At 41.1% G+C, this 14,334-nt stretch overlaps 2 protein-coding genes and 1 long non-coding RNA gene across 3 annotated transcripts in view; 1 reads left to right on the plus strand and 2 right to left on the minus strand.

Moving 5' to 3' along the window:
- LOC123504108 overlaps positions 1–6,391 on the plus strand; it is an 87,639-nt gene extending 81,248 nt beyond the window's left edge. Inside the window, exon 3 of the long non-coding RNA XR_006674705.1 lies at positions 6,273–6,391. This is a non-coding gene — a long non-coding RNA (uncharacterized LOC123504108). The remainder of the gene's footprint in view (positions 1–6,272) is intronic.
- Positions 3,801–6,440, minus strand: LOC123504106. The gene is made up of 3 exons (XM_045254422.1): positions 6,248–6,440; positions 5,277–5,361; positions 3,801–4,881 (listed from the first exon to the last, which is right to left on the minus strand). Exons 1-3 carry the CDS (start codon positions 6,438–6,440, stop codon positions 4,623–4,625), a joined length of 537 nt encoding a protein of 178 aa, XP_045110357.1. The 3' UTR covers positions 3,801–4,622.
- Positions 6,441–6,560: 120 nt separating this feature from the next.
- Positions 6,561–14,334, minus strand: part of LOC123503953 (Down syndrome cell adhesion molecule-like protein Dscam2) — a gene marked incomplete at its 3' end in the record, with an annotated part of 474,494 nt that continues 466,720 nt past the window's right edge. Inside the window, exons 25-35 of the mRNA XM_045254079.1 lie at positions 13,123–13,286; positions 12,552–12,675; positions 12,101–12,242; positions 11,169–11,296; positions 10,409–10,645; positions 9,324–9,518; positions 8,538–8,684; positions 8,006–8,179; positions 7,703–7,861; positions 7,020–7,153; positions 6,561–6,701 (exon numbers count right to left, since the gene is read on the minus strand). Of these exons, the coding sequence (XP_045110014.1) occupies positions 6,561–6,701; positions 7,020–7,153; positions 7,703–7,861; positions 8,006–8,179; positions 8,538–8,684; positions 9,324–9,518; positions 10,409–10,645; positions 11,169–11,296; positions 12,101–12,242; positions 12,552–12,675; positions 13,123–13,286 (1,745 nt within the window). The remainder of the gene's footprint in view (positions 6,702–7,019; positions 7,154–7,702; positions 7,862–8,005; positions 8,180–8,537; positions 8,685–9,323; positions 9,519–10,408; positions 10,646–11,168; positions 11,297–12,100; positions 12,243–12,551; positions 12,676–13,122; positions 13,287–14,334) is intronic.

Raw genomic sequence — 14,334 nt, forward strand, 5'->3', positions numbered from 1 at the left:
GTACTATTACTGCTACTGCTACTGCTACTGCTACTGCTACTGCTACTGCTACTGCTACTGCTACTACTACTACTACAAGAAACAAAAAAATGTGAATATCTCAATTTGTATACTAGAGAAATATGTTTTTTTCTTTTTCTTTCTTTTCCTTGGTTTTTATCTGAATGTTTTAAAGATGGAAAATTTGTTTTCAGAAATGGAGAAATAATACTAAACAGGAGTAATTAAAATTAAGAAAGCACGGACCATGTTGACTACTGAGAAAAACACGATAAATGTGAAATCTCAGAAATTTAGAAAATGGTACAGGCTGTGGAAGATGGAATGAATAATAATTGACTGATGAAACTAATAGGAAGGTAATGTACAGTGTATATTAGGTGTTATGTGTCTTAAAAAGAGGATTGCATTGCGTATGTGAATAGAAGAACAAAAGAAGAGGTGCAGGAAGAAAGCAGAAAAATAAGCAAACATGAAACATCAAGAAATATTGTTTATGGAAATAAAAAAAAAAATACTTAGTACTGCAAACACAAAATAAGTAGGAAGAATTGTTTTTGTTTTTGTAAGAAAAGATCAACCAAAGAAAGGAATGAGTAAGAAAACAAATAAAAGACATTAAAGAAATAAGTATGTGAGTTGCCTTTGTCTATAGAATACAAATGAACTTGTTTTGCAATTAGATAAACAAGAAAACTAATGGAAATAAAATGAACATTCCTTATGAAACAAAGTAAAGAAGAAACCCAAGAAATAAGAAGAGGTAGTTTTCTTTTTAAAAATGAAATAAAGCTGTTTTATAGGTACACAAACTATTAATGGAAAACAAGGTCGAGGTAAAGTGTATATAAACCAGAACGATAGAAATATGAGGGACCAAAAAACACCATAGAAAAATGCGACAGATTAACGAATATGAAGAACAGATCTACGAATAAAAGCGCATGAAGAAAATGCAATATCTTTCGTGAGTGCAGGACGCTTTAAACAGGTTATGAAAGGAGGAATAGGAGTTAAATATGCGATGCACGAAATGTTTAGGGAAAAGTGGGATAGTTTTACAGAATGATTAATCTGGTTCTAAGAAGTGTGGTATAAGAAGGAAACGTGATGTTGAGAGGGAGAGGAGTGGACGAATAGATTAGGAGTTGAAGAACATTGATGGGATATATCAGGAACCATGCAACATAAACAGAGCAGTTTTCTAAGTATGAAGAGAATATGTCGAGAAAAGAGGAATAAAAAGAAGATAAGTTTAAGAGGATGAGAGAAGTATTGAACAAAATGCATGGGAAAGGAGAAAGAAGACAAAAATACATAATGCCAGAAACCGAAAGAAAGAAAGAAAATTCATTATTCCTAGAAATTGTGAAAGGATGTTTAAAAATTTGACACTTACTAAATGTGCAATAGTAAGAACAAGAAAAAGAAGGGACAGTGTAACATTTTGATTCAGAGAAGAAAAATGAGAAATACATGAAAAGGAAAACATGCAAATAATGTGATTTTTGAGGGATATGATGGCAAATAGACAGAAACTTGAATGGAGATTTTATCAAGGGAGCAAAGCAAAGAAAAAATAAACTCTAAAGCAATGATTTCTTTGATTTGGACGGACAAATATAAACTATAATTGAAAAGATGAAAAGACAAGGGTGATGTTTTTCTCCAAGACTTAAAGACATTAAGGACAAGAATGCAGAAAGTGAGGAGACAATAAAAGAACGTGGATGAAAGAAGGGATGGAGAAGATGGTCATGAAAGAAATACAGAGGACATGCAAGAATTAACAAAAATAATGGAAGAACATGATATAGCTTTAACAATGATTCAAATTTTTATGTTAATGTAGGTATCAATAGGAAAAGACGATGCCTAAAATGAGAGAAGAGAGTGGTAAATCTACTCGTGAAGAAAGTATAGATTTGAAATTAGGAAATGAAATATGTAGAAAAAAAATATTGTGACTGCTTTGCATACGAATAAAATTGGTTTGCAAAAATTAGAATAAAAGAAATATTGAAAAAAAAAATGTTGAAAATAGAAATCTCAAGGAAATAACAAGGAACAAAATTGAATATCGGCAAAAAATATTGTGATTGCTTTGAATAGGGAGAGAATTAGTTTGCGAAAAGAAGAAATAAAAAGAAAATGCAATACTCGGGATGGAAACTGCAAGGAAATAGCAATCGCTGGAATTACAGAAGTATGAAATAATGATCGTTGAGTAGTGATTTAAAGATAGAGTTCTTATAAAATCTAAGGAAGGAGAAAGAAGAGAAACTTAAGGTACCACAAACCATACTAAGGAAATGTAATTGTGTTTTGGAATATAAAGGAATTTTCTTTACAGATGAAAACAGAGGAGAGGAAATGTAATGGCGTGGTAAGAGCAACAGATGTGCTGTTTATGGAATGTGGATGACGACGAGTATGAAGTAAACACACACACACACACACACACACACACACACACACACACACACACACACACACACACACACACACACACACACACACACACACACACACACACACACACACACACACACAAGAAAATGAAAAATGAATAAGTGAATATAATTACTAAAAATTAATTAATGAATAGAAAATAATACTCTCGTTATGACCTTGTTTTTAAGCAGCATTTCACTTGCACTGTGCGATCATTGAGTGAGGAGTTAGTGGGGGAAGGGGAAACTCACAAGGCAATGATAAAATATTGTATCATTTACCAACATTTTACTTTTTATCAATGGCGATATGGCAGGGATACGTTCAGTATAATTTAACACACCTGGACACCAAAACACCCACAGGTACAACCATTGGCCTTCCTACAGGTGCAGTCACTACTAAGGGCATAAATACAATGGAATGTCATTAATTTCATCGTAATCCTTCTTCTCTCTCCATATTCCGTCATAAAATGTATTCCAAGAGATTTCCCGGCACACGCATCTCCTCTTCACACGGCGGCAGATCGCCAAGGAACACACCCATCACGGAATTACAGAATCAGGATCAAAGAATAGTATTCACATATGTTTTATCAAATTGTTCTTAATGAACGACACAGAGTATACATATATTTCTCGTAGTGACTGTCCACCGCAGGCAAGCCACGGGCACACCAAGGGGTCGCCGCGGCACGCCCTCTGATGCACCCGGAGATACAGTCTGCTAAGTGTAACACCTTAAAAAAGTGCTATGTACAGTGTCTCTCTCTGTACAAAGTCTTCTCTTCTCTCACAATACAAAGCATCCAAGGAACACAAGGAAAAGCACACTTGCGGTTCACAAGTTTGAAGGATTTCTTTCACTCTCTTACACAGCTCATTCTTGTCTACTTTTCTGAAGGTTTCAGTTCTAATCACTGCCTTTAGCCCCAAACTCGTCATCTGAAATAATCAAAATATGATCTCTTAACTACTACATAAACTAGGCATCAACATTTTGATCTGTTTGTAGCCTGACATCACTGTGTTCGTCGTTCATCCGGCTTCCACTTTGCACTGATGATTCTCACGCGAGTACTTCCATTTGTGGACACGGCAACTCGTTTCCTTTCTGTTTTTGATCATGTATAATTTTATACATGATATTGTTTTATCAATTGTATAGATCTGTGAAGTCAATTTCAGTCTTTAATGATATACTCAGTTTCAATCTAATGAATCTGCCAGATACTGTTTGCAAGATATATATATATATATATATATATATATATATATATATATATATATATATATATATATATATATATATATATATATATATTATATTTATCTTTTATTTTATTTGGATTAATTTCAGATTTATGTACATGTCCTTAACATTAACGACAGTATTGTACAATGGAAGCCATTATCTTTTGCGAATAATATATATATACTGTATATAGTAACATTTTTCATATTATTTCGGATAAAATTTAAAGTCTTATGTACATCAAGGACACCGACAACGCCATGGATATACAATAGAAATATAAATTTAATTTACTGAACACTTAACATTTCGTCTTTGACGTCCATTAAATACCCAATACACTTTAGAAAGCACCCGTCATCGAGGGAATCACGCACACACACACACACACACACACACACACACACACACACACACACACACACACACACACACACACACACACACACACACACACACACGTACGTATATACACTGCCTCATGAAGGGACAGACAACACATACCTTACACTTCTCCCAAGACTAAGAGGCGCGACATTCTCTATCTGACCAAGACTAAGCCCCGTAAAGCTGCTGGCACTTGGGGACGATTTGGACTGTCAGGCAGACGGGACCTGTCTTGGGACGAGGCAGGCTGACCCCTTGGTGGGGCTTAGGTCCAAAATATTTATGCAGTTTTTACAAGAAAAAATAAAGAAAACAGTAATTGGTTTCATCCATTCAATTAATTTATCTGTTATACACGGCATCCCTAGAACACACACACACACACACACACACACACACACACACACACACACACACACACACACACACACACACACACACACACACACACACACACACACACACACACACACACACACAGATCACGTCCCAGCTAACTAGGCTAGAAAAGCATCACGGAGCCGCTAAACAGCGATGGAGAAGCTAGTGTGGCGTCTTCTGTTGTCATTAATTCGCCGTCTGTTGTCTCGGTCCACCTCCGTTTCACTCATCTCCAGACCCTCGGAACTTTTGGTGTGGTGAGCGGATTGGCTGTGGGCGTGGGAGCGAGCTTTGCCGCCCGTTGTCATGACGCCTGTGCCGACCGCCGCGCCACCCTTGCAGGAGTTTACTAACCCCATGTTGCCGGCACCCAGCGCGGCGTAGTTCCCACTCCCGCTGGACCTGTGGAGACTAAATTAGTGAAAGAGGCGGCACTAAGGCGGGGATGTTCTTGAAGCAGGATTTGATACAGTGTAAATGCATGTTACGAGTGTTAACCTCTGAGAATAAGTTTGATGGCTTATATCAACATTTTGTGCTTCATCGCTGCCTAAGTTCCCACGTGGTTCTGCTTGACATTGTGACATTAGAGTATTATTCTTGCCCAGGGCACAAAATAAAAGAAACAGAAAAACACTGGTTCCCAAAAACCTATTTCAGAAAGTTGACTAATTTGCAATAACTCAGCATCAGTCACTCCTACATTGTGTATAAAAAAAGTTGCATATCAATTAATACCTTGGCCCTTTCATGCCTTGCTTTTGTTAACTGACACTTCAAACAATCAGTGTGAGTACCTGGATCGGGAGCGGCGGGGGAGGCTCTTCCTCTCCTGCAGGGGTGAAGCGACCGTGCTGGCGTCGGAGGCCACGTACAGGAGGTCTGCCGGTAGTGGTACAATTCTCATTACTCTGTCTGTCCTGCCTTTCCTTCCCTACCTTATCCCTCCTTGCGCTGCCTTGTTCCACCGTGTTTGCCTTCTTGTATCTCCTGCCTCATCTTCATTCTCATTACTTTGTCCTGTCTTTCCCCCTTCCTACTTTACCCATCCTTGCGTTGCCTTGTTCCACTGTGTCCTCCCTGCCGCCTTGTATCTCCTGTCTCGTCTTCATCCTCATTACTCTGTCCTGTCTCCCCTCTTCCTACCTTACCCCCTCCTTGCGCTGCCTTGTTCCACTGTGTCCTCCTTGCTCCCCCCTTGTACCTCCGTCTTGTCTTCATAGTCTTGTCATCCATGCCCTTCCTTGCCCTGTGTTGCTAACTATAAACTTAACATTATTTTCCCTCCATCATGTGTTTTTTCATTGTCTTTCTTCCCCTGCTTTACACACTACTCAGTCTGGCTTTCCTTATATTTTCAGTCTCATTTTGTTTTCCTTACTCCGATTGATGTTAACATGGCTCAATCTGAATCATCCTTTATTGTTTGTTTTTATCCTGCTCTTCCTTACGTTTCTCAGCTTGCCTTATCTAGTCTCGCATCAGTCTAGCTTTGATTCTTTCGATATCTTCTGCTGAAACGCTACATTAATTAAAGATAGCTGTAGTAGGTGTGTGTGTGTGTGTGTTTCTCTAAGTGACTTGTATGTTGTATTTCAGTTTGAGTTGTGTGTAATGTATTTAATGTAAGATCTGGTGTTGAAATTGTATTGTGTTGTATATTTTGTGGTTAATACAATAACTTTCTGTCTACCTGTGTGTGTGTGTGTGTGTGTGTGTGTGTGTGTGTGTGTGTGTGTGTGTGTGATGAGGTAGGTGTGAAACTTACTGTGGTGGTGGTTCCTTGAGTTTAGGGGCGTGTGGTGGGCGTCGTCGAGGTGGGAGGAGCTCTCTGTTCTGGACGAGGGGGCGTGGTCGGTGTCTGTGTCGCTGTTGAAGCTGTCGTCGTAGTCCTCACTCTCCCCGCCGTATTTGAGACGACACCTCTTCACTCTCGCGTAGTCGTCACTGTCTCTCTCCATTCCTCCGCCTCCGCCACCAACTCCTCCCCCGCCAACACCACCACTACCACCACCATTACCTCCACCACCAATACCGCCTACTCCACCTCCTCCTCCACTTCCACCACCTCCTCCTCCTCCTCCTTGTCCTCCACCCTTTCCTCCCAAACCAGGTGTTCCTCCTCCACCTCCACCTCCTCCTCTTCCTGCTCCGCCTCCACCACCACCTCCTCCACCGCCGCCTTCTCTTCCACTTCTTCCCTCGCCATTCCCGTTACCTCCCTGTAAAGTGGAGAAAATGATGGAATTCAGCTTTAGGTAACAAATAAACTTCCAGTGAATATGCTGGAAATAACGATAAGCTGTAAATATGTGTGCTAACAGTTTACAATCCTAAAAGCACTGCACTATAATGAGAAACATGTCTAAGAGTGGTTTGTGATTGAGGAAAAATATATTGAAAGATGGTCAATTTATATTGTTTATGTAACCTTCGTAATGCACTGTAAGCAGATGAACGTGCTGGCGTAGAGGCACATCCAGCATCCTCCAGCCACTCATCCACAATACGCACACACACATACACATACACACACGTACCTTCCTATAGGCCAGGGTCTCCACAGTAGCCCTGCGGGGGTCTTGATACACAAAGGTCTGGAAGTGCGTGGAGATGGAGTCTTCCTGACGCTGGATTTGGAAAGTGGCGTAAGGGTATATGTCTTCTGCGTATTCTATAAGAAAAGATGCAGAGTAAGATGCAGTTTCTGCCTACTGTCACACCTTAGGCGAGAACATCTTACTAAAGCCACCTCAAAAAAAGAAAATGAAAGGATTAAGCTGCACTATATGTGAAATTTTTACGTAAAAGAAGCTGGTGAAGTTGATTTGCGTTCATTGCTAAATTGCGTCTAATATGTTTTGTTTTATATCCTTTGTTTACTGGCTAATGAAAATAACTTAGTGCAGATTTAGTCATGCTTCTGTTTAACCAATCATATTCTTATAATCATTCATCATATTAGCACACACACACACACACACACACACACACACACACACACACACACACACACACACTCACACACTCACACACTTCAAAGTACTTATCAATGACACCCATCATCCACTCACACGCCCACAATTCTCAGCACACAACACAACACTCACACTTCTACACTCTCATAACAACACATAGAAATAGTACAACACTCCCAACTGCTCCTTGAAGACACTCCCTTTAATCACACACTGGTACTTCAAAACACAGAGCTACCCCCAACCTGGTATCCTCTCCAAGGCGTTGACGTCGTGTATGGGGGAGGGCGCCGGTTTCCTGACGGTGGCGTAGTACTGCTCCCGCGCTGCTAGGTTGCTCTTATTCTCCGCTGCAGGGTTGAGAGACGGGTCACCTTCCTCGCCTTGGCCTCCACCTTCGTGCCCTGTTATAGGCCCTGCGATCAGAACCAGCATTCCACTTGTACTCGTTTTTAGCTCAGTTTACAATTGAAAGTACACGTTTTCTATAAGTATTCGTGAAAGAAAATTGCAATTCTAACGGGTAAACTGTATAGTACTGCTCTTACGTCTCTTGAGGCAGAGTGTGATGGCGATGATAATAGAAACGAGGGCGATGCAGGAGATGACGATGGGGACAATGAAGGCTGGGTCAGTGAACACGTCCTCTGGTGATGGGCCGCGACCTCCTGGAGACCCGAGCATCCCACCCCCAATAGGTCCCATTCCCTCCTGCAGGCGGTCTGGGAGTAAGAAAAACGTTATAATGTATTAGGGTATAAGAGAGAGAGAGAGAGAGAGAGAGACCTTATGTAATTTAGATAGCCTTGTTTGATGTGTTTTTATCATATTCTATCTACTTAACCTCTTCACTAGCAGGAAGTATTTCTACCACGAGTTTTGGGCATGATTAAACGATTTTGTTTACATTAGGAAGGGTTTATGGAGGTCAGAAGATTAATAGCCAGAACCTTCACTATTTTAATCACCGCATAAGTTTCTGAAGCTGTATAAAATCCCCAAATAGTAAGCAGAATGAATATGAAAACGTCATTACTGAAGGCATTGATATTCCCTTAAACCTCCTTCCCCCCCACACACCTCCCATGATCCTGTGCGTGGTGAAGGAGTAGGTGGTGGTGGTGTCTCCTGCCGGGTTGGTGGCGGTGAGGCTGAGCTCGTAGGGCGTGGAGGGCATCAGGTCACCCATTGTGTACTCGGCTTGCTTCCCCGGCAGGCGGCCACTCACTGCGGGGCGATGGAAGGTGGTAAGGCGTGGTTGGGTTAATATGAAGTGTGTGGGATTCTATTTAGTGTTGTGATTTGAACGAAAGGTCATTAAGCATCCCACAAGAAGTCATAGTTGCATGTCTGTATCTGCCTCTCAGTCTTATCCTTCTATCTAATCTTTTTAAAGTTTTCTGTTGGTTCGATATTAGCCGCATGATAATTGAGTCTATTTTACGTCTTTCAGCTTGTTTAATGACGATAATACCAGTACCATGAGGACATAACTGTTGTCTTTTATCCTCTTTATAGATATTGGATTGTAAGGTTTAAATAATATTAAAGGAAAATAGTAAATAAACACTGACATTTACTTCTTAATGAAATAGGGAAAGTTTTTTTTTTTAAACCAGTGAAATGAAGTTTATGAAGCTAGAGTATGTATCTCGTGCCTATGACTGTACCGTATAACTCATTGTGCTATCAAAAGTGCCGATGAATGACAACTACATAAGGAAAAGTATTATAAGAAAAGTATTGTATCCGTCAAACTTCAGAATTATTATATTTTCTTTTCTGTCTCTTTTGTATAAAGTATGTATAATGAAGCAAATAATGGCAAGACTGGAGTTATCCAAACAGAGATACACATGCACACACCGATCTGCCACTCTCTGCTCGTGGACGGCCTGAGCTTGACGACGAAGGCGGTGATCGGGCAGTGTTTATCAGCCCAGGAGGAGAGGCGTATGGTGGCCGCCGAGGCGTTAACGGCAACCAGGCGGTGCTGGGGAGGTGAGGCTGGCCTGTTGCCTTTGGTGCGCACCGTGATGACGTCACTCGCTGCTCCGGGACCTGCAGGGACAACATGCACGGCGGTAGAGAGTGAAATGAATATGTGAAAGACTCATAGTTACAAACATACGAATGAATCAAATGGAAAAACCGTGAAATATATGAGATGAATCCACATGGACGTAGAAAAGAGTGAAAAAAAGAAAGATAAGAAAGACATGAAGGGCATTCTGTTCCAGGGAATCGAGGAGCTCACTAAGCAGCCAATGATAAAAGAGTATGTCTCAGTTACTAATTAGTCGTGCGTCTTAAGAAATTGCTGAGACGTAAAACAACAAGCACACTTCATCCTTGTCATGATCAGCCTACATGAGTGCCCTGGAAGACAAACACCCTCAATATTTTTTTACGTAATAGTAGAAACTGGCCAAGGGCAACAGAAAATATAAAAAGGCCCACTTATTTGCCAGTTCCCTTATAGGTGAACAGATCAGCCGAAATAAAGGACAAATGTCTTGAAAACTCCCTCTTAAAAGAAGTCAAGTCGCAGGGAGATGGAAATAAGTCACAAGTCACCTTTATTTGGCACATCTCACCTTTCGGTCTTTCCTTATAATTGCCTTAACTATTACAGATTGCATAGAAAAAAGACCATTGATCGACAGAAACCCTAACTACAATCAGCTATACTGGCAAAGTATATGTCTGTACACTAGATATTGGCCCACCTCGCCATTAACCTCTTCAGTAATAAGACGCATTTTTACCACGAGTTTGGGAATATGATTACGCGTAGACGATTTTATTGACATTAGGAAGGATTTATGGAAGTCAGAAGATTGATACCCAGTCTTAAATCCCGACATAAGTTTGTGAAGCTGTATAAAGTCACCAAATAGTAAGCAGAATGAGTAGGAAAACCTGTCATGGCACTGAAGGGACTAACTCACCAATCTTGTTATGGGCAGTGAGGTACAGGTGATACACAGTGCCACAGGTGAGGTCCCGCAACGTGTACTGTGTGAGGTGCCGCGCCAGGGTCACCTCCCGCCACTCGCCCGGGTCTGAGCGCCACGTGAGTGTTAGTTTCCTGATGGGGGCGCCGCCGTCATCCATGGAGCGCCACGACACCGTCACCGTGGTGGACGTAGACCCCAGGGAGTGGAGGAGAGCCGCGCCAGGGGGAACTGTAAAGGAAGAGTGTCATGAGGATGGTCACACACACACACACACACACACACACACACACACACACACACACACACACACGGCCCGGTAGACACACACACACACACACACACACACACACACACAGAGAGAGAGAGAGAGAGAGAGATGAAGAGATATTTATTGAACACAACTAAATTTTAGTTACAGGACTTGGAAGGTATGGTCCATCAAAATGTTTTATATAAGAACTTATAAATGGCTTAAAACATAATGAGAATTGAAACATATAATCTCCTCTCTCTCTCTCTCTCTCTCTCTCTCTCTCTCTCTCTCTCTCTCTCTCTCTCAGAGCAAAACTAAGAAGTAAATGATTTTCTTCACCATGTTAAGATATTTAAGTCTATTCTGGCAGACGAGTATAGATTTTGGGTTATAGTTTACCTACAGTGTCTCTCTCTCTCTCTCTCTCTCTCTCTCTCTCTCTCTCTCTCTCTCTCTCTCGGCCCACTAATATAATTGAAGCCATGGTTAATATCGCACCTATCACGGCGAGGGTGTAGAGGATGTGGTCTGAGCCGTGTCTATTGGAGGCGTGACAGGTGTAGTTCCCAGAGTCCGCTCGTTGACAGTCCCGCAGCAGCAGTCCTCCGTCAGGCTGCAGCTCGTACCTTCAGGAGGAGGAGGAACATTGACAGCTTCAGTGGCTATATTGGTATCTTATGAATTGTTATTGGTGATTCTATTAGACGGAAGTAAACTGTATACACATTGAAATGGATGAAATTGTTTATATAGCTGTACTACTTCTAATACTAAATTCATCTTCAGGAGAGAAATCATGTCGTGTCTTTGCTTTTAAGGGAGACTGACCTAGGAGAATAAAAGGAGAAATGTAAATGATAGTTAATTGCCATTTCTTAGAGCACACCAGTTTTATAAAGGATAGTTTGTGCAATGTAGTTCACTATTTACATATGCTAAAAGAAACGTACTAATGACCCGCACTACGTAGAGGAATTTTGAATAAAGTATGAGAGATTTATCTCATATTATGTTTAATGCTGCGTATAAATGTGCTTCATCGGGTGTCAGTAATAGGATTAACTTGTCATAAGTTGGTTCATTCCATTGGTTCACGGGGTGTGATCTCTAACATTTAGTGCCACTACTGCCACTAGAGGAGGTTGTACTTTCTGTGAGTGTTGTTATGATTTTACCAATGTCCAAAGAAAAATTTGACACCAATAATAAATGAAAATACACATGCATGAATATCAGACTATTTTTTTTTATGTTGGCTTTAAAAAAAACTGTCCTTATGAGAGTGATGTTTAAGAATAGTAGTTTTGTATGTATGGCAAACTATGTAACACTGGTATGTTATGGATATTATGTAGTTAGATTAATGTAAAGGGTAAATGTACACACACACACACACACACACACACACACACACACACACACACACACACCTGGTCTCCCTGGTGACGGGAGCGTTATTGCGGCGCCAGGTGATGGTGGGCTCAGGTTCACCCACGTGAGGACATACCAATATCACATCCGTCCCTTTGGCGGCCCGCACGTCCCCTCCCACGCTGTGTATTCCTGCTCCCACTTTTTTCACGAATTATAACAAGGAAGCCTTATATTAATTTCGTTTAAAATTTTATCTTTTCAGCATATTAGGAAGTCATCATACACTTATAGTTTTATGGGGAAGATGAATGAGTTATGCTCTCGCATATTGTTGCACAGTTATTTGGTCAAGGAAAGGAACAAACTATGGAATGTTATTCAGGCAAGGAAGCGGAATTAGTTGTGCTTTTCCTACTTTTTGCAAATAATAAAAACTAATCATATATAGTTATTTGGGAAGGAAAAGTTAGTATTTTGCTCTACTTAGTGGTTCCGAACATTTCTTACCTGTATCTGTAGGCGTCGCGGACACCACAGGCGAGGCGGGTCCCTCTCCAACTCTAGTGGCCGCCGCGACCCAAAACTCATATCGCATCCTCGGTTCCAGGTCCGTCACTTCAAGCCAGCGATTCTGTGGAGGCAGTGAAATGCTGCTGTGAGGCACTCATTTGGAGGTGAATGATTCTATTGCACAGATTTGTTTCCGAGCAGCAATTACCTTCCCGAATTATATGGAAGCATTACGTGATCTTAACTTTTCGACAGATAGTTTCCCCTCAAGCTTAGTAAGATGAAGGGTGCAGCTGAATAATATCGTTTTAGAAGAGACTGACAGTAAAAGCAGTGATCGAATATTTCAAAATTCAAATGCATATAGTTTGGTTATTATTAGACAAATAATAGTTCTAAAAAAATATATCTTAGTATATTATTAGCAATAAAAAGATTCAGAAAACATTCCCTATTAACATAGTTAATGCCCCTTACTATCCTATCACCTGAAAGGATTAGTTCCACTTTTAAATCCCCAACAGTGCTTGCTTAACCTGCAGACAAGTAACAGACAGTGGTGACATACCTGGGGAGGTAATATCCGCCTGATGGGATCCCTTTCAGGCGGTGCTCGAATATACAGCAGGTACTTGGTGATGACGCCGTGAGTCCTGCCGGGCAATGACCAAGCCACCACGATGCTGTTGGCCCCGGCCACCACCGCCTTGATACTGGACGGAGCTTGCGGCACTGTTCAATACAACATTGTTTATTCATCCTGGCACCAAGCAAGTGTTGCTATCAATAATTCTTCGACTATGCTACAACAAACAAAAGTTTTACAGGCTGTTTGAATATTTAATTTATTTTTGAAAGAGTTTAAGTCATAGGCAGGTGGAAATACAGACACAGGTAGAGAGTTCCAGAGTTTACCAGTGTAGGGAATGAAGGAGTGAAGATACTGGTTAACTCTTGCATTAGGAAGATGGACAGAATAGGGATGAGAAGAAGTAGAGAGTCTTGTGCAGCGAGGCCGCAGGAGGGGGAAGGCATGCAGTTAGCAAGTTCAGAAGAGCAGACAGCATGAAAACAGCGGTAGAAGACAGATAAAGATGCAACATTGCGGCGGTGACTTAAAGAATCAAGACAGTCAGTTAGAGGAGAAGAGTTGATAAGACGAAAAGCTTTAGATTCCACCTTGTTTAGTAAAGCTGTGTGTGTGGATCCCCAGACATGAGAGCCATACTCCATACACGGGCGGATAAGGCCCTGTACAGAGCAAGCAGCTGGGAGGAGAGAAAAATGGACGAAGACGCCATAGGACACCTAACTTCTTGGAAGCTGATTTAGCAAGAGTAGAGATGTGAAATTTCCAGTTTAGATTTTTAGTGAAGGATAGACCGAGTGTGTTTAATGTAGAGGAGAGGGAAGTTGAGTGTTATTGAAGAAGAGAGGATAGTTGTCTGGAAGGTTATGTCGAGTAGATAGTTGTAGAAATTGAGTTTTGAGGCATTGAACAAAACCAGGTTTTCTCTGCCCCAATCAGAAACAAGTGAAAGATCAGAAGTTAGGCGTCCTATAGCATCTCGCCTTGAGTCATTTAATTGTTGTTGGGTTGGGCGTCTGTTGAACGCTGTTGAATAATGCAAGGTGGTATCATCAGCATAGGAGTGGATAGGGCATTGAGTCAGATTTAGGAGATCATTGATGAATAATAGAAAGAGAGTGGGTGATAGGACAGAACCCTGTGGAACACCACTGTTGATAGTTTTAGGGAAGAACAGTGACCGTCTACTAC

The sequence above is a fragment of the Portunus trituberculatus genome, chromosome 15 (assembly GCF_017591435.1).
Source record: "Portunus trituberculatus isolate SZX2019 chromosome 15, ASM1759143v1, whole genome shotgun sequence".
NCBI lineage: Eukaryota > Metazoa > Arthropoda > Malacostraca > Decapoda > Portunidae > Portunus > Portunus trituberculatus.

Excerpts from the sequence above, each read along its gene's own strand:
- LOC123504106 (XM_045254422.1), bottom strand. The coding sequence starts at position 6,440 with ATGGAGAGAGACAGTGACGACTACGCGAGAGTGAAGAGGTGTCGTCTC. Across the intron at positions 5,362-6,247 it reads CTCAAGGAACCACCACCACA|ACCTCCTGTACGTGGCCTCC; the intron begins GTAAGTTTCACA and ends CACTACCGGCAG. Across the intron at positions 4,882-5,276 it reads CCCCGCCGCTCCCGATCCAG|GTCCAGCGGGAGTGGGAACT; the intron begins GTACTCACACTG and ends TAGTCTCCACAG.